The sequence below is a fragment of the Eleutherodactylus coqui genome, chromosome 8, assembly GCF_035609145.1.
Source record: "Eleutherodactylus coqui strain aEleCoq1 chromosome 8, aEleCoq1.hap1, whole genome shotgun sequence".
NCBI lineage: Eukaryota > Metazoa > Chordata > Amphibia > Anura > Eleutherodactylidae > Eleutherodactylus > Eleutherodactylus coqui.
The window spans coordinates 77,240,785-77,267,656 of record NC_089844.1 but is presented as its reverse complement, the minus strand read 5'-3'; the positions used below and the strand labels follow the sequence as shown (position 1 = coordinate 77,267,656).

The 26,872-nt window shown below is 45.2% G+C and overlaps 1 protein-coding gene across 1 annotated transcript in view; it reads left to right on the top strand.

Annotated features, from left to right (window-relative positions):
• MYO3B (myosin IIIB) overlaps positions 1-26,872 on the top strand; it is a 449,841-nt gene that overhangs the window by 44,117 nt on the left and 378,852 nt on the right. The window contains exons 3-5 of the mRNA XM_066575886.1: positions 15,092-15,196; positions 18,976-19,075; positions 25,520-25,596. Of these exons, the coding sequence (XP_066431983.1) occupies positions 15,092-15,196; positions 18,976-19,075; positions 25,520-25,596 (282 nt within the window). The remainder of the gene's footprint in view (positions 1-15,091; positions 15,197-18,975; positions 19,076-25,519; positions 25,597-26,872) is intronic.

The window sequence follows — 26,872 nt, the reverse complement described above, 5'->3', positions numbered from 1 at the left end:
AGTCTGCCTGCTCCTCAGAATGTGACATTTTCATGGAGTGAGGAGGCTGGGAGGAGCAGCAGCCAGAGGATTCAGAGTTGCAGCTGTGGACGGCCTAGAAGACTGTGTGGTCGATGGATTGCTGGATGCACTTTCTGCCATCCACGACAGGACCTGCTCACACTGCTCATTTTCTAATAAAGGTCTACCGCGTGGACCCATTAATTGTGAGATGAATCTGGGGACCCCAGAAACTTGCCTCTCTCCTAATCCCGCAGCAGTCAGCTGCGATACACCTGGACCAGGAGCTTGGCTTGTGCCAACACCCTGACTTGGGCCACCGCGTCTTCGCCCCCGTCCACGTCCTCTAGGCCTACCCCTACCCCTCAGCATGGTGTATTACGAGATTAGCAGAAACAGAACGCTGTAATTAAATGTGCCGCTTATTGGCCTGTGGTTGGAGGCTGACTTCGTGTACGTAACGCACTGCAGAGGCAGGAAACAATTATGCGCAAGGCTGGGTATTAATTCACCAACTACTACCCCCAGCAGAGATGCAGTAAACTGAAGGCAGTGACAGGCAGGCCAAATATTGTATTTTTTTGAAGTTTTCGGGAACAACTACACTGCCTGTGATATACACTGTATTTCAATTTCCCTGTTGGAGGCTGACTTCGCGTACATAACGCACAGCAGAGGCAGGAAACAATTATGAGCAAGGCTGGGTATTAATTCACCAACTACTACCCCCAGCTGAGACGCAGTAAACTGAAGGCAGTGACAGGCAGGCCAAATATTGTATATTTTTGAACTTTTTGGGAACAACCACACTGCCTATATAGCCAGTATATCTCTTTCACCTTTCCCACTGTCCCTGCCTCACCAGTACTGCCCCTATACTCTGTAAAATGACTGCAGACTGAGGACGCTATGGTCTGCACGCCCGATATACCAAAAAAAAAAATTGTGCAACACTGCTCTCAGCAGCCTCAGCAGTACTGCACACTGTCAGATGTGGCCCTAAGAAGGACCGTTGGGGTTCTTGAAGACTAAAATAACACCTAACACTCTCCCTATAGCAGCTACAGCAAGACAGCACTTTCCCTGATCTCGGTCAGCATGCATCTGTGGCGAGCCGCGGGCGGGGCAGATTTTAATACTCGGGTGTCACCTGATCTCCCCAGCCACTCACTGCAGGGGGGTGGTATAGGGCTGGAATGTCACAGGAGGAAGTTGTAATGCCTTCCCTGTCTTTCTATTGGCCAGAAAAGCGCGCTAATTTCTCAGGGAAGAAAGTGAAAGTAACTCGAACACCGCGTGGTGCTCGTCTTGAGTAACGAGCATCTTGAACACCCTAATACTCGAACGAGCATCAAGCTCGGACGAGTATGCTCGCTCATCTCTAATGGTGATCTTCACGTCAAGATGGGTGTTCAACTCTATCAACACCAGATACTTTTAATAATGAGAAATCACGCCCATGGACAGAAAAAAGTGCACAGAAACCACAGACATGTTCTTTTTCAAAACCATGTTTTTATATTATCTGATACGAACCTTGAGATTGCAGGTCATACATCCGACATATTCTATATTACACGTAACACAGGCGATCAAGTAAACAACATGTATAGCATTATATATTGCTTAACTCCGTAATTCCTACCAGTGACACAGGATGGGGAATTGTTGTTAAGTGACAATACACACAAGCAAAAACATTTAATAAGAATATTTATTTGTATAGCGCTAACCTATTATGCAGCGCTTTCGGAGCACAGGAGAGCTCAAACAGTACATAATTTCATATGGTATTCAATTATTTGGAGATAGGAGGGGTGGGGGTGATGAGGAAGGTACAGGGCAGGAGATAGAGCAAGGAGAAACACAACAATGCGACAATAACATGTGATATACAGGAACCAATTGGGGTGTGAGTAACACAAGAGGTACAGGGCAAAGAATGCACATGATAGGCAGAAGTGGAAGGCCATAGGGAGGTAGGGGCATATTGTGAGGGTGAGGAACTAGATCAGGGGATTTGGTATGCTTCTTTGAAGAGGTGCATTTTTTAAGGCATGTCTGAAGTTCTGTGCGTCGGAGATTGTCCGGATGTTTTGGGGTAGAGCGTTCCGGAAGATCGGTGCTGCTCTAGAGAAGTCCTGGAGGTGAGCATGTGAGGTTCGTATTAGAGGGGTATCTAGTCTGAGTGTGTAAGCAGAGTAGAGTGCGAGGGCTGGGTGATATATGGACAGGAGGAAAGCGATATACGTTGGCATGGCGCTATGGAGAGCTTTGTGAGTGAGGGTGATGAATTTGAATTGAGTTATGTAGTGTATGGACACTTTGGGTAGCTAGTGCAGAGACTGGCATAGTGCGGAGGCGTCAGAGAAGCAGGTGAATAGGAACATGAGTCTAGCTGCCGTATTTAGTATGGATTGGAGAGGGGGGAGTCTGGTACAAGGAAGGCCGGTGAGCAGCGAATTGCAGTAATCGAGTCGGGAATGGATGAGGGCGATAAGTGTCTTTCGCATATCCATGGTGAGGAATGGCCAGATTTTAGCAATATTTCTGAGGTGCAGGGGGCATGTTCTGGCCAGAGATTGGATGTGAGGGGTGAAGGAGAGGTTAGAGTCCAGTGTGACCCCAAGGCAGCAGGCGTGCTGTCTAGGGATTATGGTGGTGCCAGATACTGAAATGGAGATGTTGGGAGGGAGAAAGTTGACTGGTAGAGGGTGGTAAGATGAGGAGGTCAGTTTTAGAGAGGTTAAGTTTGAGAAAAAGGTAGGACATGGTGTTAGAGACAGTGGACAGACAGTCAAAGATGTTTTGGAGGAAAGGTGCAGAGATGATGTAGGAGAAGGTGTAAAGCTGGGTGTCTTCAGCAAAGAGGTGATATTAGAGGCCAAATCTGTGAATGGTTTGTCCGATAGGGGCTGTGTAGATAGAGAAGAGAAGGGCGCCAAGGACCGAGCCCTGAGGGACCCCAACAGCAAGGGGAAACAGAGAGGAGGTAGAGCTAGCGAAGGATATGCTAAATAAGCGGTCAGAGAGGTAGGAGGAGAACCAGGAGAGAACAGTGTCCTTTAGGCCGATAGTGCGAAGCATAGTGAGGAGGCGGTCTTGGCCAACAGTGTCAAATGCAGAACAGAGGTCAAGGAGTATTAGTAGGGAGTAGTCACCCCTCAAGTTGACTGTCATCAGGTCGCTTGATACTTTTGTAAGGGCGGTTTTGGTCTAATGTAGGGGCTGAAGTGGAGGGGGTTGAGGAGAGAGTTATCAGAAAGCAATCGTGTGAGGCAGGAATAGATGTTCAAGTAGTTTGGAGATGAAGGGGAGGTTAGAATGGGTCAGTAGTTAGCACCATCGGTTGGGTCAAGGCTCTGTTTCTTTAGCAGAGGTGAAATGATGGAGTGTATAAATGAGGAGGGGAAGATACCAGAGGTCAGGGAAATGTTGAAGATAGTGGTGAGGTGGGTAATGATGGCCAGGGAAAGGGACTAATGGAGGTGTTAGGGAAGAGGGTCGCTCGTGCAGATGGTGGGGCTTGTTCCTCTATTGTTGATTCTAGTGTAGACAGTGAGTGAGTGGTGGATGCAGTGCTGAAGACTGTTATAGGGGCTTGCCATGTAATGTTTGGAGATTTCTTTATGGATATTTTCGATGTTTCCTTTGAAATATGTGGCTAGCTCTCCAGCACTGAGATCTATCATGGGGGCCTGATTTTTGGGGCCGAGGAGGGAGAGGAAGGTGTTGAAGAGTCGTTTGGGATTGTGGATAGTGAGGAGACGAGGGAGGTGAAATAAACTTGTTTGGCATAGTGGAGAGCGAGGTTATAGGTTTTAAGCATGAATTTGAAGTGAATGAAGTCTGCTGGCTGTTTGGATTTGTGCCCCGGTTATTTGGCACATCTGAGGCATTGTCAGATAAAGCGTGTTTGGGGTATGAGCCAGGGTTGTCATGGTCTGCGGGGAAAGGCTCGGGTCACATGGGGTGCCGCTTCATACAGGGCGCGTCTGAGGGTGGTGGAGTACTGTTCGTCAGCCAATGATGGAGTGGAGATGCAGTCTTTGCAGATGGTGAAGAGGCACGTGCAAGGTGGAGCAGGCAAAAGCAAAGACAGTGGAATTTGGGTGCCTTTTTTGTGAATGGTAAGGCAGTGGAGGGATGGAGCAGTCTTTGCAGGTTAGATTAGGTGAACATTGTGGATGATTAGCGGAAATGAAGCAGCCAAGTTGGGATGTGAGGCGAATGGGGTGGGATGGACCAGGGGGCAGCCTATGACAGCTCTTACCTTGGTGTCTGGCCTCAGATGGAAGTTTGTTGTGGCATGGGGAGGCTGCGGTGCTGTTTATGGGGCTGGAGGAGCAGTGGTGATAACCACATTTATATCTGCATGGCGCTGCGCCACCATACATCGCCTCCCTCCTGTCTGTACACCATCCAGCCGGCTCACTCTGATCTGCTAACACACTCAGACTAAACACCCCTCTAATACGAACCTCACATGCTCGCCTACAGGACTTCACCAGAGCAGCACCCATCCTCTGGACCACTCTACCCCAAGGCATCTGGACAATGCCCGATGCATGAAATTTCAGACCCACCTTAAAAACGCACCTCTTCAGGGAGGCATACCAAATCCCTGACCTAGTCCTCCGCCCCTCCCTAAGGCTCCCTGCACTTTCCACCCTACCTATCACATACAATCTCTACCCCTGAACCTCCTTACTGCCCCACCCTCTTTACTTTCTAATAACTGATTTCCACATGAAATCCCCTGCTGCCTGTGTTCCCCGTGCCTCGCTCCCCCCCCACTTTGTTGCACCTTCTCTACGACCTCCACCCCATTTGTTTCAAACTGCTTGTATTTCACATGTAATTGTTGTATTGTTTACATTTCTCCTATGCTTGAAAGCACTGCGGAATAAGCTGGTGCTATTTGTATAGATTATAATTATTATATGTTCCAGTAGAGACAATCACCCTCACTCTATTGATAAACTAAATTGAATATTTACAAGATTAAAGTCTATCACTAACTTAACTGATTTCTGAATCTAACAAAAAAAGGGATCAACAATTCTACTTGATTCGCAAAAGTTCTCCCACAGTTATGCTTTTAACTACCTGCAGTGGATGGCAGTTGAAAGTAGGTAACACAGTGCTGTTCCAGTATATAAGTATTCAATTTCTACTGTACAAAGGTGCTACCTGTTTCCTATCTGAAGTCCTAGTAGAAGACTTAAGAACTGTCTAAGCCACCCAGCTTTCCTGATTTCTCCATTCCTTATCTCAACTCATTTATTGATCACACATTTCTCTGTCCACCACTTGCCCTGACCCTCAGTCTGTTTCTCGACTCTGCAAGGCATCTGCCAGACCTGACTCTTAACCTGTTCCTCAACCACTCAAGTTAGCCACCAACCCTGACTTCGCCTTGTTCATTGATAACATCTCTCTCTACACCCTCTGGTACTGCATTGTGGTTTTTCTGACCATGCTCTGTCTCCAAGACCTGGAGCTAAATCCGACCCAGTGCCCGGCTGGCGAACCCTGCATACCTGCCCGGATTCTTTTCTTCTATGCTGTGGATGTGCCGGCTGGTGCACATGCGCAGTGCAGATTTGACCGTGCCGTCGCTAGGCAATGATGCAGATCCGGCGGCCTTTCCGCAATGATGTGTAGTGGCCTGAAACACCTATTTCTGGGCTCCTTCATAAATGTCATGCATGTCATGTCTTTAATGTGGATGCACTGTGCAAAGTGTCTTGTCTGCTGTTATGTGTATTGCACAGCTGCAGCATTCAAGAGGTTAATGTATGAAAGTGTCTGGGATATGTCTAGAAAAGTACCATTATCTCTCTAGTCACGTGATTTCTGTACCCTATAAATGTGAGTGATTGGGGTGTGGTAAAGGAGTTCCTGATCTTCAACGGTTGAGAGAGGAGTGAGAGTGCGGGCCACATGGGGGTACCTTCAACCCTCATGTAGTAAAGTGATGGAAGAGGAGGAAAGGTATTTTGAGGCTTTCCATTCCAGGAGCCACCTCTGAGGAGAGAAAAGAGTGAGAAGTCCACCGTGCAGAGCTGTCTACCAGAGTGCAGAGTGAGTGTCAGTGGAGTGTTCCCTTTCCCCAGTCCTCCGGAGTGTTCCCTGTCCAGGAGCCGAGCGCTGTAGATAACTGAGACTGCAGGTCCGATACCATCCTGAGTTATCCTCCCTGACCTAGCACTAGCAACTTGTCTTTTCTGCACGTGTGAGTAAGCTGTATTCTACTGAATATCCTACAATAAAGTTTCCAGTCACTGCCCGTTCCCAGTGATTAAAGGGGTTGTCCCGTGACAGCAAGTGGGGTTATGCACTTCTGTATGGCCATATTAATGCACTTTGTAATATACAATATTGTAAATATTGGCCATACAGAAGTTATACACTTACCCCCTCCGGCGCTGGCATCCCCGTCTCCATGGCGTCGATCAAACCTGTTCTCTGGTCGCACGAACAGTCGCGCTTGCGCAGAGAGGAAACCTCTGCTGGCTGTGTCCGGGCTCACGAGCGGCGTCCTGGCTCCTCCCACTTCTCCGCATCATCGTAGCCCCGCCTCCGTCACGTGGTGCCGATCAGCCAATGAGGTGGCTGTAATCGGCAGTGGAACGCAGACTGGAGAAGAACATCCACGGTGCACCATGGGAGAAGACCCACGGTGCACCGTGGAAGAAGACCAGCGGCGCCATCTTTGAAAGAAGAATCTTCAAAGCTGCAGATCAGGGATCCAGGTAAGTGAATTTTTTTTTTAAAATAAGAAATGGATGTAATTTAACTGTCTGCTAAGGAGGGGTCTGTGGAAAAAAAAAATTTAGGTTTCGGCGCGGGACAACCCCTTTAAGGTATTCAAGTTTAAAAGTGTGTGGACTCTCTTTATACATCCGCCGGATAATCTACGGTGAGAAAGGAATGATGGTGTCATGCGTGACAACTTCACGTCCACAACACTTATACAGGTAACTGCTGTCCCAGTGCTGCCTGGAACAGGCCTAGCGGTACTTGGGCCAAGGTTCTGTGCATCCCTCTGGGGAGGAGTCTGGTAGAGCCACCGTGACAAGTGTCAACTCTACCCAACTCAGTGTGGGCTCGTGTCTTGGCTGCCGCGGGACACTACATGATAATTGTGGAAGGGCTGCGGGACTGACGTCTTTAATTGACTTCAATGGAAGCCGTCTGTGCATAGTTCACACTAAAATAGAGCATGCTGCGATTTTTCCCCTGCAGGCAGAAAATCTCAATTAATTTACACTCCTGGGCAGGGAAAACCTTTTTTCTATATGATGCTATGGGCTGTAGAATCTGGAGGCAGATGCCCACTCTGGATTCCGCAATGCAAATCCGGCCATGTGCATTTGGCCTTTAGCGAGATTATATGTGGGGAAGTGGTCTGGGTCACCCCATACAGTGAAGACTAGATTCCAACCCCAACTGCTGTAGGTTAAAGGGTGAAAATTGTGGTGTAACCCCCAGACTTACCCCAAAGTCAAATCAGTTAGAGATACAGAGGATCCATGTCCGCTGTCATGACACAGAGCTTAGATATTTTATACTGTTGAATTTATAGCATGTGAAATATAAACCTGTCTATTCCAGTCATCAATCAAGGTCAAGGTCGTGCAGGGCCCATCTAGTAAATGGTGGTGCTAATGTGCGAACATGAAACAAATATTAGAATTATAATAGAATATCATTTATGAAATAAAGACTTTGATGTCAGCGCATAATTTCACCATAGAATTAGAAAACATGCAAAGACATCAACAAGAAAACCTCAGAGACAGGAAAAGGATGGTTTGCAAGCTAATGTTGTGGGTAAAAACACATTCACAAGGGCCCTAATTCCTGCTTTTTATCACCTCCTTTGATGTATGGCAGTGCACTAATGGAAACTGCTTGCAAGAAGCAGTGCTATTTTGGATCAGGATGTTTCATCTCAGCTGCTGGCAGAGCATACCATCAAGTATAAGTATAGAGATATGGCTACTGTCTATTTTATATTGCCTGCCAGTGAATGCAGCCATGCAGTAAACGCCTCAAATGACTGTAATTTGTTGCCTCATTGTTATCAAGTACATCAATCTTCTCCTGCCTGGCACTTTTGTCATAGAGAGCGAAGGCTTCTATAAATGGCACAGCTTCGTGGGCTTTCTAATGCATGTGTTGGAGTTGTGTTCCTAAAATATACCTTCCTCTGGTTTTTGCTTTTGAACCTTGATACAAATGCACTTTAAGCATGTCTGTGCTATCCCCACTAATGTTATTTAATTTCTTAATATATCTTTATAGCAGTTGGAGCTTTGTATTTCTGATATAGGGCTCTACATTCTCTGCATAGATATAGATTCAAAATAAAACATCCTTGCTACATGCAGTCACCACTAGAGGGAGCTTAGGAGCTTACTGAATACTGTACTTTATTATCAGTGAGTTCAACGTATCAGTATACTTCTAAGCTCCATCTAGTGATGCTGGTGACTGCAGCAAGTTATTTTTCAAATCTATGTATAAAGCAGGAGATTTGAAGCTGTGTGTCAGAAAAAAACAAAGTTCAGAACTCTGTGAATATATACTGTAGTTAGAAAGTAAAGGCGTTTTCTGGGAATTAAATATTGATGACCTATCCACAGGGTAGGTCGACGATATCAGATCTGTAGAAGTCTGACTTTTTGCATATCCGCCACTCAGCTGTTCGATAAGGCCATAGCACTCGGGCGAGCACCGCGTCCTTTTCTCAAGCCACGTGGCATATACACATCTCAGTCCCATTCAGGTGAATGGGGTTGAGCTTTAATACCAGGCACTTCTGTTAAGAAATAATAGCACTGTGCCTGGTATAAGATGAAGAACCTGCAGCGCTCATTCAAATTTCCATGGCCTCTGCAAAACACCTGATGAACTGGGGTTGCTAAAAGTTGTCTCAGGTAGATAAGCAAATAATTGGCATTGTGGTGTGATTAGATGAAGTCTTGCCACCTGAGGCCCTGAAAGTCATTCCATCCTTTGGCCTATTAAAAGCCTCTGAGAGGCTCCTTGTGTGTAGTGGACCTCTTTCTTTACTTGTGTAGAGCTTGTTGACCACTAGACGCCTCTACAATGCAACCCATGAGATTTCAACCAGTTAACAGAGTCTGAGAGGGGCACATTAACAGAATGTGAGAAGCTGGATGGTTGTATTGATGAATTGCCCGCCACCTAGGCTGTTCTGACCGGAGTGTTAGGAGGTGTTGGGGCCATTGGGTGCGTAAGGCTACACACACAAGGCAACCAGGCTCAGAATGTCCTCGACAGACTACCAGTACAGAGGATCGTATGATCGTCTAACAAGCACAAGCAGCTCCAACTGTTTCTTTATCTGCCATCCATAGACAGGTGGCACCATTGTTATAGGCCCTTGTGTCTGTCTGAACCATTTCCAGGTGCTTGGCTAAAGAACATTTCGTCAGCTCAGCGATATGTTCAGGACATCCTGCAGCCACATGTGTTCCTCTCATGGCGGCTTCCAAGAGGCATTTTCCAGCAGGATAATGCTCAGCCGCACACATAGGGGGGGGTCACAGGAATGTCCCTACAACATTGTCACACTTTCATGGCCTGCCTGGTCCCCAGATTTATCACCAATAGAATATGTATGGAACAATCAGGAAAGCCAACTTCGACAACCTTTGCACAATCTAGAGTCCCAGTTACAGCAAATGTGGGCCGATATGCCGCAGAATACAATACAGAATCTCTATGCTTCCATGCCTGCCCATATCACATCTTGTATCCAAGCTAGAGGTGGTACAACAGCGTACTAGAGCTTCCATGCCCACCCGTATCACATCTTGTAAGCAAGCTAGAGGCGGTACAACAAGGTCCTAGAGCCTCCATGCTTGCCTGTATCACATCTTCTATCCAAGCTAGAGGTGGTACAAGAGGATACTAGAGCCTCCATGCTTGCCTGTATCACATCTTGTATCCAAGCTAGAGGTGGTACAACAGGGTACTATAGCCTCTATGCCCAACCGTACCACATCTATGTATCCAAGCTAGAGGCGGTACAACAGGGTACTAGAGCCTCCATGCCTGACCATACCACATCTGTGAATCCAAGCTAAAGGCGGTACAACCGGGTACTAGAGCCTTCCTTCGAGGGGTCAGTTTTCCACAATAAATGATCCTTTTGCTCTGATATTGTAATCACTTATATCGAAATTACAATCACACAGAAAAAAGTTTCATTTGATCCCAACAACTTCAAGGGAAGGGATATTTTTTGACAATGAGTGTATGATTTCTGACCCTGGGTAGCTGTGTGCTGCAATTAATGAGTGGGGGTCTCTTATCTATGAGGATACCTAAATTCTCTATAAACACAGACTTGATAGAAACATGTTCTAAGGCTCTTGGGTTGCACAATATGGTCCCATTTAAAATTAGCACGATTTACTCCCCAGGTCCCTCTTTTATCCTTCTAAGAGGAACCCCTATGTGCTTCAAAGTTACCGAATTCTTGAGAGCCTTTTAGTCCGTAATGATTCACTATGGTTTGGGAATCCCTGATATTTTTTCATGGTGATACAATTTAAATGCACAATCAGCGTTATCCTTCTTTTTATCGTTATATCGTTAAATAATAAACTTGTCAATATGCAATCTATTAACCCATTAACGACTGCCCCATCGGGAAACTACGTCCTCAGTAAGTGGGCTTTAATCCTAGAGGACGTAGTTTTATGCATCCTTTTTGGATTAATGCCCACTTGCCTGAGGACGTGACAGCTCCATGCTGTAGGTGCCCGCAGGTAGCCGACAGCATGGAGCTGTCATCCCAGGATGCGGGCAGTCCCCCCCGGCATTGCGATCGGCGCTATCCAATGGATAGCGCCGATCGCAAAAAAGTAAATAAAACAGTGAAAAAAGTTAGATATTCAGCTGCCCTGATGGATCGGATCCATCAGGGCAGCTGAAAATACTCACCCGCCTTCTCCCCACTGCTCGCTGAAGATCTGCTCCTTCCGGACCCGCCGCCGGCCTTCTGCGCATGCGCGCCAGATGATGAAGTCACGCGCACGCGCAGAAGCCCGGGAGCCCCCGGCAAATTTTAAAACTCCTGGCTCTCGGCTCCTGGATAGCGGCGATCGCGAAAAAGTTAAAAAAAGTTTAAAAAAAGTAAAGTTTCACCTCCCCTCATGGATCGGATCCATGAGGGGAGGTGAAAATACTCACCTCGGGTCCTCTGCGATGTCCCGATGTCCTGGGACCCGAAATGCCCATCTGCGCATGCGCGCCCGATGATTGACATCGGGCGCGTGCACAGAGGGGCTCGAGCCCCGGGAAATTTAAAATCCCTCTGCTCCAGGCTGCCATGTGTAGCCAGGAGCAGAGAGATGTCACCAGGGACATGATCACTGTCATCCAATGGATGACAGTGATCATGTAAAGTAAAAAAAAAGTGTAAAAAGTAAAAAGAAAAGTGTAAAAAGTAAAAAAAAAAAAAAAGGGTAAAAAGTAAAAAAAAAAGTTTAAAAAAGTTAAAAAAGCTTGCATTTCATCTCCCCCCACGGATCATATCTGTGAGGGAGGATAAAATGACGTACCTAAGGCCCGCGGATTTATCTGTGGACCTTACCCCAGCTTCTGCACACGCCGCTGTCGCCACAATGGCAGGCGCATGCGCAAAAGCTGTGATATTTTAAAATCTCCCTGCTCCTGGCTACAAAACTTAGCCGAGAGCTTGGAGATTTCACGGGGGGCCGCAGTGAGCGGTTCCTGATCACATGTTCGCCGTTATCCAATGGATAATGGCGATCACGTAAAAGTAAAAAAAAGGTGAAGGTTTATCTCCCCTCACCGATGCGATCGGTGAGAGGAGATGAAACTTTTTACCGGAGGCCTCCGTATTTGCACCCCGACGCGATCTTCCTCCGTGAACTTTCCCGGATTCTGCACATGCGACCGCCGGCAAAAAACTGGACACTTGCGGAGGAGTCGGGGAGCCCAGGAAACTTAAAATCTCCTTGCTCCCAGGCGACCAACGGTTGCTGAGAGCCTGGAGCAGTGACGGGTGGCCTCGTTGAGTGGTCCCCGGTCACGTGATAAAAAGGTAGCGATCTACCTTAGGCCGGTCTCACATGACCGGATAGAAATTACGGATTCCGCATGCATCTGATCCGCGGTATTACGCAGATCAATCACATTGGATTACACAATTCCGCTCACATTAGTGGGTCGGAATCGTGTAATCCACTCACAGAAAAGAGAATGCAGCATGTTCTATTTTACCGCGGATATCCGCAACATAGAGCCTATTGTGCTCCGTGGTCATGGATATACCCGCAGCCCATACGCAACTACATTGTATACGGACTGCGGGTACCCGCGTCATCGCTAAGCGACGGTGCGGGAAATGCAAACAAAAAAAAGTACTGCGCATGACCGCCTGTGTGAGTAGGCAGTTATGCGCAGTACATTACGCGGCCGTACGTAGGGTCACAGCCGGGCTCACAGATGGGATCCGCTGCAGGCCTCCGCAAGCGGATTCCACCTACGGCTGCGTGAGCCCGGCGTTATTCAGACCGCTACCTGTAATACGCAATTTACAAGAAGCCCCGGGAACGCTTGCCTTCATGCAGTTCCAGGAGCACCTTGTTGAGCGCCTTCTGTGTGAGACCACCGCACCTCAGTAAGCTTACGGAGACTCACGGAACGCCACTTTTTACACCCCATACCCGCCACTGAGGTCACGAAGTACCCCCAAAAAGCATGAGAGGAGGGGGGATACCGGTTTTATTGCCCCATGTACCCATCCCAACCAGCCTCCGTAATTACCCCTGTCTTTGGAAATACTACACAGTTCACATTATTACTTTTATCTAAGATTTAGGGAACGCCGAAAAGGGTGCGGAGTGTGTGGGGGAGGGGATTTTTTTTAAGGTGTCAATTTTTATTCCATACAAGTGGGCAATGGGGCCTGTAATTTATTCAGTTGTGCCCTGCAATCCAACTGGTGTTCCCTCCATTATGGGCCTAGCCATGTGTCCTGTAACACAATGGGTATGTTTTTGAACACGGGACAAACGGGGGTATCCATTTTGGGGTGAATGTCTTCATTCCTATTTACACTGTACAAAAAAAAACAGTTTTTAAATTGACGAAATTGCCAAAAAATGAAAATCGTAATTTTTTCCTTCTGCTTTGCTTAGATTTATTCAAATACTGTGGGATCAAAATACACAGTACACCCCTAGATGAATTCGTTAAGGGGTCTAGTTTTTAAAATGGGGTCATTTGTGGGGGTTCTTTATCGGTTTGGCCGCTCAATGGCTCTATAAGTGGGCGATGGGGCCTGGAATTTATTCCGTTGTACTCTGAAATCCAACGGGTGCTCCTTCTATTATAGGCCTAGCCATGTGTCCTTTTAAGTAGATTAGGGCCACAAGGGTTATGGTTCTGAACACGGGACAAACAGGGGTATCTATTTTGGGGTGAAAGTCTTCATCCCTATATGTGCTGTACAAAAAAAACAGTTTTTAAATTGATACAACTGCCAAAAAAATGAAAATTGTAATTTTTTTCCTACTGCTTTGCTTAGATTTATTCAAAAATTGTAGTGTAAAAATACACAGTACACCCCTAGATAAATTCGTTAGGGGGTCTAGTTTTCAAAATGGGGTCATTTGTTGGGGTTCTCTATAGTTTTGGCCGCTCAAGGGCTCTACAAGTGTGCTATGGGGCCTAAATCACCTTCATGCTAAATTTCTGTTCTGAAAGCCACCGACTACTCCTTTCATTTTGGGCCCCGTTGTGCATCCAGACAAAATATTAGGGCCACAATGGGTATGTCTCTGAACACGGGACAAACCGGGGTATCTATTTTGGGGTGCAAGTCTCCATTCATGTGTGTGCTGTACAAAAAAAGCAGTTTTTAAAATGACAGAATTGCCAAAAAAACGAAAATCACAATTTTTTCCTTTTGCTTTGCTTGAATTCATTCAAAAACTGTGGGGTCAAAATGGGCAGTACACCCCTAGATAAATTCGTTAAGGGGTGTAGTTTTCAAAATGGGGTCACTTGTGGGGGTTCTCTTTGGTTTTGGCTGCTCAAGAGCTCTACAAATGTGCCATGGGGCCTAAAACGCCTTCAAGCAAAATTTATGTTCTGAAAGACACCGACTACTCCTTTCGTTTTGGGCCCCGTTATGCATCCAGACATAAGATTAGGGCCACAATGGGTATGTCTCTGAACACGGGAGAAACAGGGGTATCCATTTTGGGGTGTAAATCCTCATTTTCATGGGCAGTATAGGTAAAAAATATGTCTTTAAAATGACATATTTGCAAAAATATGAAATTTTATTTTTTCTCCTCTAAATTTAATTAATTCCTGAAAAAAAAACTGTGGGGGTCAAAATACTCATGACACCCCTCAGTGGATACATTAAGGGGTATAGTTTTTAAAATGGGGTCATTTGGGGGGATATCTATTATTCTGACACCTATGAGCCTTTGCTATCTTGGCTCGGTGCAGGAAAACAAAGTGTTCCTCAAAATGCTGAAAAGTAATGTTAAATTTGTATGTCCTCTAAATGGTTAAAAAAACACAAAAAAGTTTTTCAAATGTGCATTCAGAATAAAGTAAACAGATGGATATATATATCTTCAAAAAAATTTGTACAGTATGTTTGGACATATTTGAGATATTAGTTGAAAATGTGAAAAAATGACAATTTTTTGAAAATTTTTCCAATTTTGGCGCTTTTAATAAATATGCACAAATTATATCGGTCTCTTTTTACAACCAAAATGAAGTACAACATGTGCCGAAAAAACAATGTCAGAATCACTTGGATATGTAAAGTCTTTACGGAGTTATGCTACGTTGAACGACGCATGTCAGATTTCCAAAATTTGGCTCAGTCACTAAGGCACAAACAAGCTTAGTCACTAAGGGGTTAATCTATGGGGTAATGCCGTCATTTTATGGATATAATTTGTCTTTCGGTTATGAACTGAACTAGATCAGTGTAAATGAGTTGTAACATATTGTAGATGAAATGATAATGTGTTTTCTCCGCGTTCCGCAGCTGTGCAATGGAGGATCTGTGACGGATCTGGTGAAAAGCATACTCAAGTGTGAGCAACGTTTGGACGAAGCCATCATTTCATATATCCTATATGGAGCATTACTGGTAAGGACTAAGGAAGAAAAGTTAATTGGGCAATCTGTTATGTGATGATTCTACATAGGAATGAATGTAAATGTTTTGGGATCACGATAAACTATCTGAAGGAATTGTCCGCATTAGAAATCTCATTTTCAGTTATCTAAGGGCTCCTTCACACGAGCGTATAGGCATTTGCGTGAACTCAGAGCAACTTTTTTGCACACTGAATGAGGATTTTTTGTGTGCGTACCAGCATATTTGACTGCACTTTTTTGCCCGTAGGCTATGTTTATTTGGGCACAATTGGAATTACAGAGCGTATTGCACATCTCCTAGTGTATTTAGTGCACATTTGCGCACCCCTTGTTGAGTTCTATGGGGACCTTTGGTTGACAAATGCACAGAACAACAGAGCATGCTGTGGGCTTTTTTGTGCGACTGAAACGCATGCGCTAAATACAGCAATGTGAACGAGCTTATTGAAATCGATCAGTTCTATACTCTGCATATTGCGCGCGTAAATCTTATACATGCAAATATGCCTTATCATGTGCCAGAAATGCTACAGAATTTCTGCAGCGGACTTTGCTACGGAAATTTTGCAGTATTTACAGTACAAGCCGTGGGGAGGAGATTTTAAAAGTCTCCTTCACATGATGTGGATGTTTTAGCGAAATGTTGCGGGTTTTAAATCCACAGTATGTATATTTACGCTGCGGATTACTGCTGCGGTATTCAATCTTTGAAATATAGGTGTTGAAATCTGCAGCAGATCCGCCAGTAAATCCACAGCCATATCTGCACCATTTGGGACCTTTTTACATGGTAGAATTAGCCAGCAGGACTCACTGCAACCTGCAGTAAATTCCACACCAAAATCCGCATACCGCCATGTAGAATTTGATAAGGATTTGTAAATAGTTTAATTCGGCCAGCAATTCCACATTAAAATCTGCAATAAAATGTGGTAGTGGTGGATTAAGGTGTGGATTTGGGGGTGTAATGCGGGTGTGTATTTAGCCGCTGTGTATTTACTGTGTATTTGCTGCAAGTTTTCTGTTGTGGAAAGCTCATAGCGGATATGGGCCCTGTGAAGGAGACCTTAGAATATGGGCATACATCGCAGAGAAAATTAGTATGAAAAACCACACAAAAATCCATGTGCGGATCTTGTTGCAGCTTCTGATTGCGGAATGAATTCCACAGTGAAAATCTGTGCCATTTCCACAAAAATAGAGCATGTTAAGGATTTCAAAATCCACAGCATGACTATCAAAATCCACAGTGGATTTTCTTTCCATTGTAAGTGAATGGGGGTTGATTAAAACTCATTCCCTTACATTGTACTGTACATTGTTGCGAAATTTCAGCATGAAATCCGCAGCAAATCCACAATGTATGAACCCATATTGCAAAATTCTGAAGGAGGGAGGATCCCACATTCAGGACCGTCCTCAATTGACCAGAGTGAAGAACAGCTACAAAGATCATCTCTCTCTGAAGGACCTGTCTACATATTAGACAGCTCATTGCTTCCAGTGAGAGCTGTACAGCCACCTTTACACCGAGGGCCTATTCAGACATGTGTATAGCGGTCGAGTTTTCACGCCCGGCCAATATATACTGTCCCTTTCTTCAGGGGGAGGAGGCGGGATGGGATGGGAGCATTGCACTGAGCTCCCGCCCCCTCTACACCCCTTGCTACTGTTTGCAATGGGAGGGGTGGAACGAGGCAGAGCTAAGTCCCCCCTATCACCCCTTCGATTTCCCAATGGCAAGGGGCGGAGAGGGGGCGGGAGTTCAGTGCACTAGCTCCTGGTCCGTCCTGCCTCCTTCCCCTGCAGAGAGGGACGGCTTATATCATCCGGCCGTGAAATCCCGACAGACATACGCACATCTGAATAAGGCCTCATGTCCACGGGGAAAAGAAGAATTAAAATCCGCACCCCATAGGGATGCATTGACCACCTGCGGGTAGATAAATACCCACAGATGGTCAATAAAAGTGAATTTAAAAAAATATGGAGCATGAAAAAAAATGGACATGCTCCATTTAGGTGCGGGTCTCCCGCGGGGACGGCTCCCGCAGGCTTCTATTGAAGCCTATGGAAGCCGCCCGGATCCGCGGGAGACCTAAAATAAGAATAACTTACCCGCAGCGGACTGGGCAGGTCTTCTCTTCTTCACGGCCGGATCTTCTTTCTTCGGCCCGGCGGATGTGCCTGGCACATGCGCGCGGCACGCCGCCGACGTGCCGAGCACATCCACCGGCCGAATAAAGAAGATCCGGCCGCGAAGAAGAGAAGATCTGCACAGTCCGCTGAGGGTAAGTTTATTCTTATTTTCAGCTCTCATGTCCTCCGGGCAGGCGGGACCCGCTACGGATTCTCCATGGAGAATCCGTAGCGGGCCTGATTTTCCCCGTGGACATGAGGCCTAAGCCCTAAAGTAATCGCTGCGGACTTTCTGCAGTAGAAAACTCACAGCAATGACACTGGAAAACCACAGTGGCCAAATCTACACCTCAGGGATCCTGCATACGAGTGTAAGTGTAAATACGCTCGCTCCTGTGCTACATATTTGCGCAGTGAACGGGGTATTTTACAGCGCTTTATTTTTTTTTATTCACAATGGCTGCGCATTTGGGCACACATAAAATCCCACTATCAATACATGATGCTGTCATCAGTGACCCAGACCCCTGTAATTACCCATAAATATTCAACGTGTGTGGCGTGATGGTATCCAGTGGTATTTTTGGTACTTTCTGAGAGAGTAGCTGAGGTTGCAGACATGTCTTCGGTTGCTGTCACGCAGATTTGGGCAGTCGCATGAGATGACGGAGGTTGTTCCCAGAAGGAGGAGTCGTGCTTCTGTGTTCATCCTCCAGTGTCCCAGTGTGCCGGCTTTTGCTCAACCAAATGGATGACCTCTCCATTCTCACTCTGCTGAGGATTTCCTGAGCCTCCATAGACTCCTATGGGGCCTTTGGTGCGCAAATCCACAAAAACATAAAGCATATTTTCTCTCCTAAAGGAATTGTGCGTTGAAAAACGAGCAATGTGAGGGAACCCATTGAAATAAATGGATTCTATTGTATGCGTTTTCTACAACCTAATTTCTGCACGCAAAAATAGTTGGAAAATCGCCGCGTGCAGTAGCCCTAAATGGTTACGGATTTGGCTGCGGTTTCTCATTGATTTGCTGCGTGATTTACCCCTTGTATTGCGAGGGCTGAACCCCGCAGCATAAATCTGCAGCATAAATAGACATGATACGGATTTAGTATCTACGCCACAGATTAGTTAAAGGAAAATTTCCGCACCATGTGAAGGATATTTTTTAAACCACATGGCTTGTACGGTAAATGCTCCACTATATCTGTATACATTACTCCACTAAACACCTGTCTCAATAGTCATGGAGCTTCACGTTCCTGGCAAGTGTCAGGACACATTAGGAAGTCATAGAAAGCCAGCTATGAGAAATGTAGTTCTAGCATTACATATGACATGCTGGGATTTGTAGTTGCATAACAGTTGGCGAGCTACAGAATTGGCGCATTGCATCTATCACAAGGTGGCTGAGCGCTATGCCCTCATATTACTCATCTTTTGCCTTGCGGTACCCAGCTAGTAGTCACTTCTTAAGACGCCTGCTGCGATCTCAATGAGGGAGGGTGGAACAGCTGTTGTGCCGGACAGCTGTTCCTGCCGCACCAAAGTGGAGATATCATTAAGTTCCTAATAGCAGAGTAATTATTTTTAAACAGGGGAGTAATTCTTTTCTGTTCTGTTATTCAGGGTCTCCAACATTTGCACAATAATAGAATCATCCATCGTGACGTGAAAGGAAACAATATACTTCTGACAACAGAAGGAGGAGTCAAGCTGGTTGACTTTGGTAATCATTGCTTGCTATGTACTGACGTCCTGTATAGTTTATCCCGTCTCCTCGCTGTCTGTTTGGAGCTTGGAGACGCGCCACAGGTTTAAGCGATAATGTTCAGCAGGAACCCTTGGATACTTTGGGTTTAACAGATGGATCTCCCTCTGAGTTGCTGTCACATAATCTGTTTTGGGTGGCTGGAAACAGTCTAGTTTTTAGCTCAGGCATTTTATTTACCAACTCGCTGGCAATCTGCTTGTGTCTGTTCCTGCGCCGCCGTCGCCGCCGCGCTCTCATTTAAATTCAATATTCCATCTTTTGCATATGAAAAGAAATTGCTCATTCCTCACAAATGGTGTTAATAGCCTGAAGCTCATCTATTCCCTTTGAGCAGAAGGTAAAGTGGTCCTATGGGGGTGAAAACCAGCGGATCTATATAATTTGTGATTATTGCAGTTGATGTAAGCCTGATTGAAATGAAAGCGCAAACAAAGGAAAGAAATAGAGAGCAAAACGGCAGACAAGACCTGAAGAAGAAGAGGCACATTTACATAGATTATTTAATGCAGAACCGAATGTCACAATTGATTCTTCTCTGCTTCAGTTACTTTCAGTGAGGTTATATTTCGGTTCTGGGCACATGGCTGGCTGCCACCAGAAATTAAAGGTGTTGTCTGGCTTAGGTACTCGTTTTAATTAATATCAAAAGCTAATGAAAAGGATGCCCCTCATCCACATTACATGAACAGACTTTTAATTTCAATAGGCAACATGCAATGCTTCATTTCCCCTGTGGTGGCCCTGTGGGGCAATTGAATAGTTTCTGCCAAGTTCCCCAGCAGATCAGAAATGATTGCTGGTGGTCCTAGCAGTGGTGCCCTTTTGTCTGTTTTCGTTGACAATGCTAATGAAGGTCCCTTTTAGATGGAACAATTAGGGCTCCTTCACACTGGCGATCGCGATATTGCCGTGAGAAAATCGCAATTTTGTTCATGAGATGTTTGAATGTCAGCAATGCTTTTTCTTGCAAAAACATAACTGTCACTTGTGACTTCTCACACGTTTTTTGGCGCGATTTTGCCGCAACGTTTTGACGCGAAAGTCAGTAATGTTAAAAACGCATCACATCGCACAAAAATTGCAAGTTTGTGCTTTGCAAAGGGATAAAAAAGGAGGCTCCATAGGGAAACGTGGGAGATAAAAAAACGGAAATTGCACAAAGATAGAGCATGTCGCGATTTTTTTTTATCACAGTATTGCATAAGTAAAAGCATTGCAAATGTGTAGGAAACCATTGAAAAGCATGGGTTTCATAATTCTGCGTTTCCATTTACTCCCGCTTCGCGAAAATCGCCAGTGTGAAGGCACCCTTATTGTTCAAACTAGCAAACGTTAAGGATAATCGTTTGGTCTAAACGCGAGCCAATGACTGAATGGTGAAGGGGGATAGTTCGCTTTTCATTTGTCATTCATTTCATGCAGGCATAAAAATCATCGTTGGCTCGTTAACTTATTGTTCAGTTTGAATGGCAATCGCTCACTCTTTCATATTCGCTAATACATTGAGGCCTCATTCACACAAGCATGCATTTGTATGTGCACAGGTGCGCACAAATCCGTGCATCTACGCACGTGCCAGAACACGTGTGAACGAAGCTCCATGCAGCATTGCTCTCAATGAAAGCAATGGCCTGCCAGCAACCCCTGCAGTGATTTTTAAAGAAAGCTTTAAATATAAGCCCTTCCCTGAAAATGTTTCCTAGCTGTAGTGAAAAATAAAAAAATATATATATACTCACCTGTCCGCCACTAGCCGCTTGTTCTCCCTGCACTGTAATGAAGTTCTTTCAGCAGAGGGGATTTTAAATCCCCGCCTGGTGAAAGGGTTGCGTCAGATTGTCTGAAAGCTCAGCTAATCACAGGCAGTGCTCAGCCATTCATTGAATTCAATGAATGGCCGATCGCTGCCTGTGATTGGCTGAGCGCTGTGACCAATCACAGGCAGGGCTCAGCTGTCATTCAATGAATGGCTGAGCACTGCCTGTGATTGGCTGAGCGCTCAGCCAATCAGACGCAGCCCTTTCAGCAGGCGGGGATGTTAAATCCCCGTCTGCTGAAAGAACTTCATTACAGTGCAGGGAGAACAAGCAGCTAGACGCTTCTGAGCCCCGGCAGTGGCGGACAGATGAGTATATATTTTTTTTATTTTTACACATGCTAGGGATGAATTTTAGGGAAGGGCTTATATTTAAAGCCCTTCCCCGAAAATCACTGTGCGGGTGCTGGCATCCTATTGCTTTCAATGGGGCGGCCGGCAGCCATTGAAATCAATGGGGGAGCTTTGCGATCCTCTGCCACAGCTGTGGCAGGGGATTCTTTACTCCCTGCGGGGAGTCCCCTTGTCACTGAACACTGTGACAGTGCTGTCGCAGTGTTCAATAACAAGGGGACTACCCGCGGTGAAAATTGACGTGCAGCACGGACCTATTGTGCACGCATGTCCTATGTTTAGCAGGTACGTGCGCTTGCACATCTGTGAATACACCATGGGGAGCCAATGGTTCCAGTAGACGCGCAGTTTTGTATAGACGTATGCATACGCATAGACACGCTCGTCTGAAAGAGGCCTGAATGTGAAAGACTGAACAATTCTCTTTTGAACAAGCTAACGATGATCTGCCTGTTTAAATAGGGTGAATGAGCGCAAACGAGTTAGCAGTGACATTACTTGCTCGTTCAAACAAGAATTGGCTTGTCTGAAAAGGACCCCAAGTTAAGGGTATATTCAGATAGTGGAATTCACAGAGGAATTTTCTGCGGTTTATAGCCCAGTTCCGCGTGCGGATTTAGCCCTGTCAATGGGAAGCGAGTATTTCTGTGTCAGGGTGAATTTTACCCATAGACATGATTAAATACATGCATGAACTCATGCCAAAAACACCTGAAGAAAGACTCAGATTTTGATGTGATTTTTAGAGACGGAATCTACGCAGAAGATTCTGCGGTGCATTCTGCTATCTGAATATACCCTAATGCTATCCATTATTAACGAACGGACAAGTTCTTTGCATCTTGCTCACAATGCTAAGAATGTGGTAGCCCAAATCAACAGTTTGGGTACACTGCCACTCAACAGCTAGCTGCCATGGATATAGTAGTAGTACTGCTATCTGGGCTACAGCAGATGTCACCAGGTGCCACAAGCCTTAGAATGGCCGTACACATTTAATATAGATCAGATTAGATACCATTAGATATCTTCCTATTGTTTTTTTATTTGGAGCTAGGTGGATTTCTTTACATGTATTTTCATCTGCCATATACAGTATACAAGGTATGAAGTCACTACTCATTCTGGATAGCAGATAATATTTCTCTGTGCTTATAAGAGAGTCCTCAATAAATGTAGTCCTGATGACACTAACAGTAGAGCTAATTAACCTTGAGAAATTCCCCACCCAACAGAAAGCTGTTTCTCTGACTTCCTATAGGATATCCAAATATGTCTAACACCTGTCACCTGCTAAGCTTGCACCCTGCTGTGAAGTGAATGGCTTTGTGTGTATAAATACCTCTTGACCTGTGTTTCTCCCTATGATCAGATTGCATTGAAGGCAAGTGTAGAGACGTAAAAATAAGAAATAATAATAAAATGCTTGGTTAAGGCGAAGATGGCGGCGCTTGCAACAGTATTTTCTAGCACTGTGAACATTGATATGTCCTTAAAGTGTACCTGAGTTTTCAAAAGTTTTCTAAAATATAGTAGGTTTTTCTTACCCTCTCATTTGCTGCACACTGTTTCATATCTGTAAGTTTTGATTTTCAGGCGGTCTTCCCCATTTTTCTGCTGCTCTGCTGTTTGCAATCCACTTACAGGGAGTGTAGCAAGCCTAGCATTCTGCCAGTAGTACCCTGTCCTGACTTCCTTGCCCTTATTTACCATGCTGCATTGCTCTGTATGACGTCCAATCAGCAGGGAAGCAGTATCTGAATGCTGACTCCTCTGCTTTCCCAGGACGATTCAGGCATTTAGAGACATTCCAGGAAAATGCTTAGTAAACCCAATATAATGTGTGTGTATGTGATGTATGCACACACACAGACACACACCCAGGTGCTATAGGAGTAGGAGAGGCGGAGACTGTGGACATCGTTATCACAGTGTCTGCAGATCTGTCAGCCTGCAGTCTGTAAGTGTACGGGAGCTGCCTGTGAAGATAGCCCTCTCTTTTCTTGGCCTGACTTACCGTGCTATATTTCTCTGCCTCTGGTCCAATTAGCAACAAGGCAATACCTGAATGCCCACCCCTCTGCTATCCCAGGACGACTCAGGCATTTTGGCCAAACGCTGATATAAGGTGTGTGTGTGTGTGTGTGTGTGTGTGTGTATATATATATATATATATATATATATATATATATATATATATATAGTTACTGTGGTAAAGCATCAACAGTTTTAATGCAAATGTATTTCAAAAATCATGAGACTAACACAAGCTAGTAGATGAGCAGACGTCTGAAAGTTAGTCCCCCTGTAAATAGGCAGCATCCTAACCCAGTCACTTAGCCTATTGGCACAGATGCCATTTAGTGATGGTCATTAGTTATGGCTTACATATTGTATTAAAACCAATTAATGCTACTGTCTAGTTTCTTGTCTGGGGTAAAACAGTTTCCACCTTTCCTCTGTTCCCCTCTAGCTTCAGGATGCATCGAAGTGGAGACTCTGATGAGTGTTGCCAGCTGTGCCCACCCAGTCCAATCACATAGACTTTGCTAGTATCTTTTAGGGCTCATTCACACTAGCATTTTGCCCCCATTCAGGCTTTCCATCTGTCTATTCCATTTTTGGCGCAGAGAGCTGGAATTAATTACGGAATTGAATGTATCAGTTTTTTCCCCCCTTTCAATGGGGTTTAAAAAAACGGAAGGCAAACATAAAGCTTTCGGCTTACTTTCATTACGTTTCTGTTTTTTTAATGGAACAAATAGCGCAGTTTGCAGCGCTATTTATTCTATTTAAAAAACAGAAGCCAAACGGAACGGAAGCAAACTGAAAGCTTTACATTTGTTTGATTTCCGTTCTTTAACACCCCATTGAAATCAAAGAGGGGAAAAAAACTAATCCCTGAGTGGGGGGTTGCAGAGGGGAGTGGGGGGGGAGGAGAGAGAGAGAGCTCCCCCCTGTTCCCACTGCTACCCCCCGCTCCACCACGCCCCCCCCTTGCCCCCGAATCTTTTCATCCGAGTAGTCAGTTACTCGGAAAAAGCGGTGCTCAAGTGCAAAATCGCCCTAAACGAGTACGTTCGCTCATCTCTAGTAGGTAGCGAAAAAAACTGGTAAAAAATTGGGGAAAAAACAGTTTTTTTTCCCAAAGCCATTTTTTGTGTTATATAGTTTGAATACCATGTCATAGATAGATATATTATTGGAAAATACCATGTTCTACACACTTTTTAAAAAAAAATGGCTTTGGAAAAAAAAAGAAAAAAAAAACATTTTTTTTCAGAATTTTTCCTGTTTTTTTTCCAGGCCTTTCCATCGCTAGGTAGGTCGGTGAAAAACTGATCATTTTACATGCAATTTGGCTGTGAGTTCCATCTGTGTCTGATGTGTTTTTTGTGATAAAAATGTGCAATATATGTTAAATTTACATCTGTTTTTAATGTGTGTGAAAACAATTACACGGGGTTCCAATAGTTAAGTGCTTTGCATGTAAGTCACATGGCATGCGAATGCGATCTTTTATTTAAATGCTCCTATAGAAAGTAATGCGCAATTCTTGAAAGAGAATGACATAAAAATAGGACATGCAGCAATTTTTTTTCGACCCCGGACTGTTGATCCAAGTGCAAAATCGTTGTGTGGATGAAGCCCATGGGGTATTTTTCTGTGCAAGTTTTGTCCATCTTGGAATCTTGATCGCGTGGGAACATCACTTGTGTGAATACACCCTGACTGCTGCTTCCCCCATGATGCCATTGGATGGAAGATGTATTCTCAAAGTCTTGAACTTTTTTTTTTTTATTACATATGTAAACTTTTGATATCTTTATATAAACTTGAGGATGTCGCGGTTGGGGGAGATTTTAAATGTTTCACTGCTGCCCAATATTTTGTCACTTTGTAGGTGCAGGGACATAAACTATGGGGAGTCATGGGGCTAAAAAAATATGTTGCTTGTCAGTATTTGCAGAATAGTTTTACATTGTTTCTATCAGCAGCCGCCATGATGGGAAGCTGAACTCTTGGACTTCGATAAGAGCTTTATAGGTTTATATGGAGAGAACACCCTCTAGTGCTAAATGGAAGCAGACAGGGTTTGGCGATGGAAAAGGGGGATTTAGAGAAAACTTTGCTTACGGAAAACACTAATCCATGCACAACTCGGATTAAGATGACCTATAAAGTTCATAAATACTTCATAAAGTAATACCTATTACTATTGATTACAGGAGTGTCTGCGCAGCTCACCAGCGCTCGCCTGCGCAGGAACACGTCTGTGGGTACACCATTCTGGATGGCACCAGAGGTAGGATGATCTGTATAGTAGTAATCTTTCCATTATATTATATTTACTTTAAAGGACTTGTCCACTTCTGAGCTATTGATGACTTATCCTCAGTTGCTTGGCAAGGGTCTGCCTCTCAGGATCCCCATCAATCAATGGTTCATCGGCCTGTGTGTACAGAGCTGGGAGCTGAAAGCTCCATGCACTTGGTAGTGGCCTAGTTTGGTATTGCAGGCACTTTTTCTATTGAATTCAATTAGAACAGTGCCTGCAATATCGATCTGAGCCACTGCAATAGAGCAGAAGTGGATAAACCCTTTAAGAACTGCACTTGACATTAATGTGGATTAAATATTTAGAAAAACATGGCTGCTTTCTTCCCCAAACAGCGCCATATCCACCCAGGGGCTGTGCATGGTATTGCAGCTCAGCTCCTTTGAAGTGAATTAGACTGAGCTCTAATTACACATACACCCTGTGGATACATGTGGCATTGCTTTCGGAAGAAAGCAGCCATGTGTTTTTAATCCTGCACAAGCCTTTAAAGTGAACTTGTCACCAGGTTCATGCTGTCTGAAGCATGGATAGCATGAATCCTGGACATTTATGCCCATTCAGCCCAAGTATGCTTTATTCTTAAACGCTACTGTGAAGTTTGACTCTGAGCTCAGCTCTCAGAGCTCTCGAGTCAAAGAGGCGAGCCGTTCTGAGCTCTCCCTGCCAGCGTTATCAAGCAGGGACAGGAACTATCACTCTTAGGCTGCATTCACACGAACGTATATCGGCTCGGTTTTCACGCCGAGCCGATATACGTCATCGTCATGTGCAGGGGGGGGGGAGGATGGAAGAGCCAGTAGCAGGAACTGAGCTCCCGCCCCCTCTCTGCCTCCTCTCCGCCCCTCTGCACTATTTGCAATGAAAGGAGGTGGGATGGGGCTAAGTTCTGAGAATTAGCCCCGCCCCTGCCCTGCCTCTCCCCATTGCAAATAGTGCAGAGGGGTGGAGAGGAGGCAGAGAGGGGGCGGGAACTCAGTTCCTGCTCCTGGCTCTTCCATCCTCCCCCCCCACCCTGCAGATGAGGACGACGTATATCGGCTACGTTCGTGGGAATGCAGCCTTAATGCTGTGGGTGGGTAGAGCCCAACATGGCTCGCCCCCTTGACTCAAGAGCTCTGAGAAATGTATGTAGAAAAGTATGTTTTTTTCTGAAACACAGCAGCATTTCACGGGCTGAATGGGCATATCTGACCTCGGTTCATGTTGCCTATCGTTCGGGCAGCATGAACCTGGTGACAAG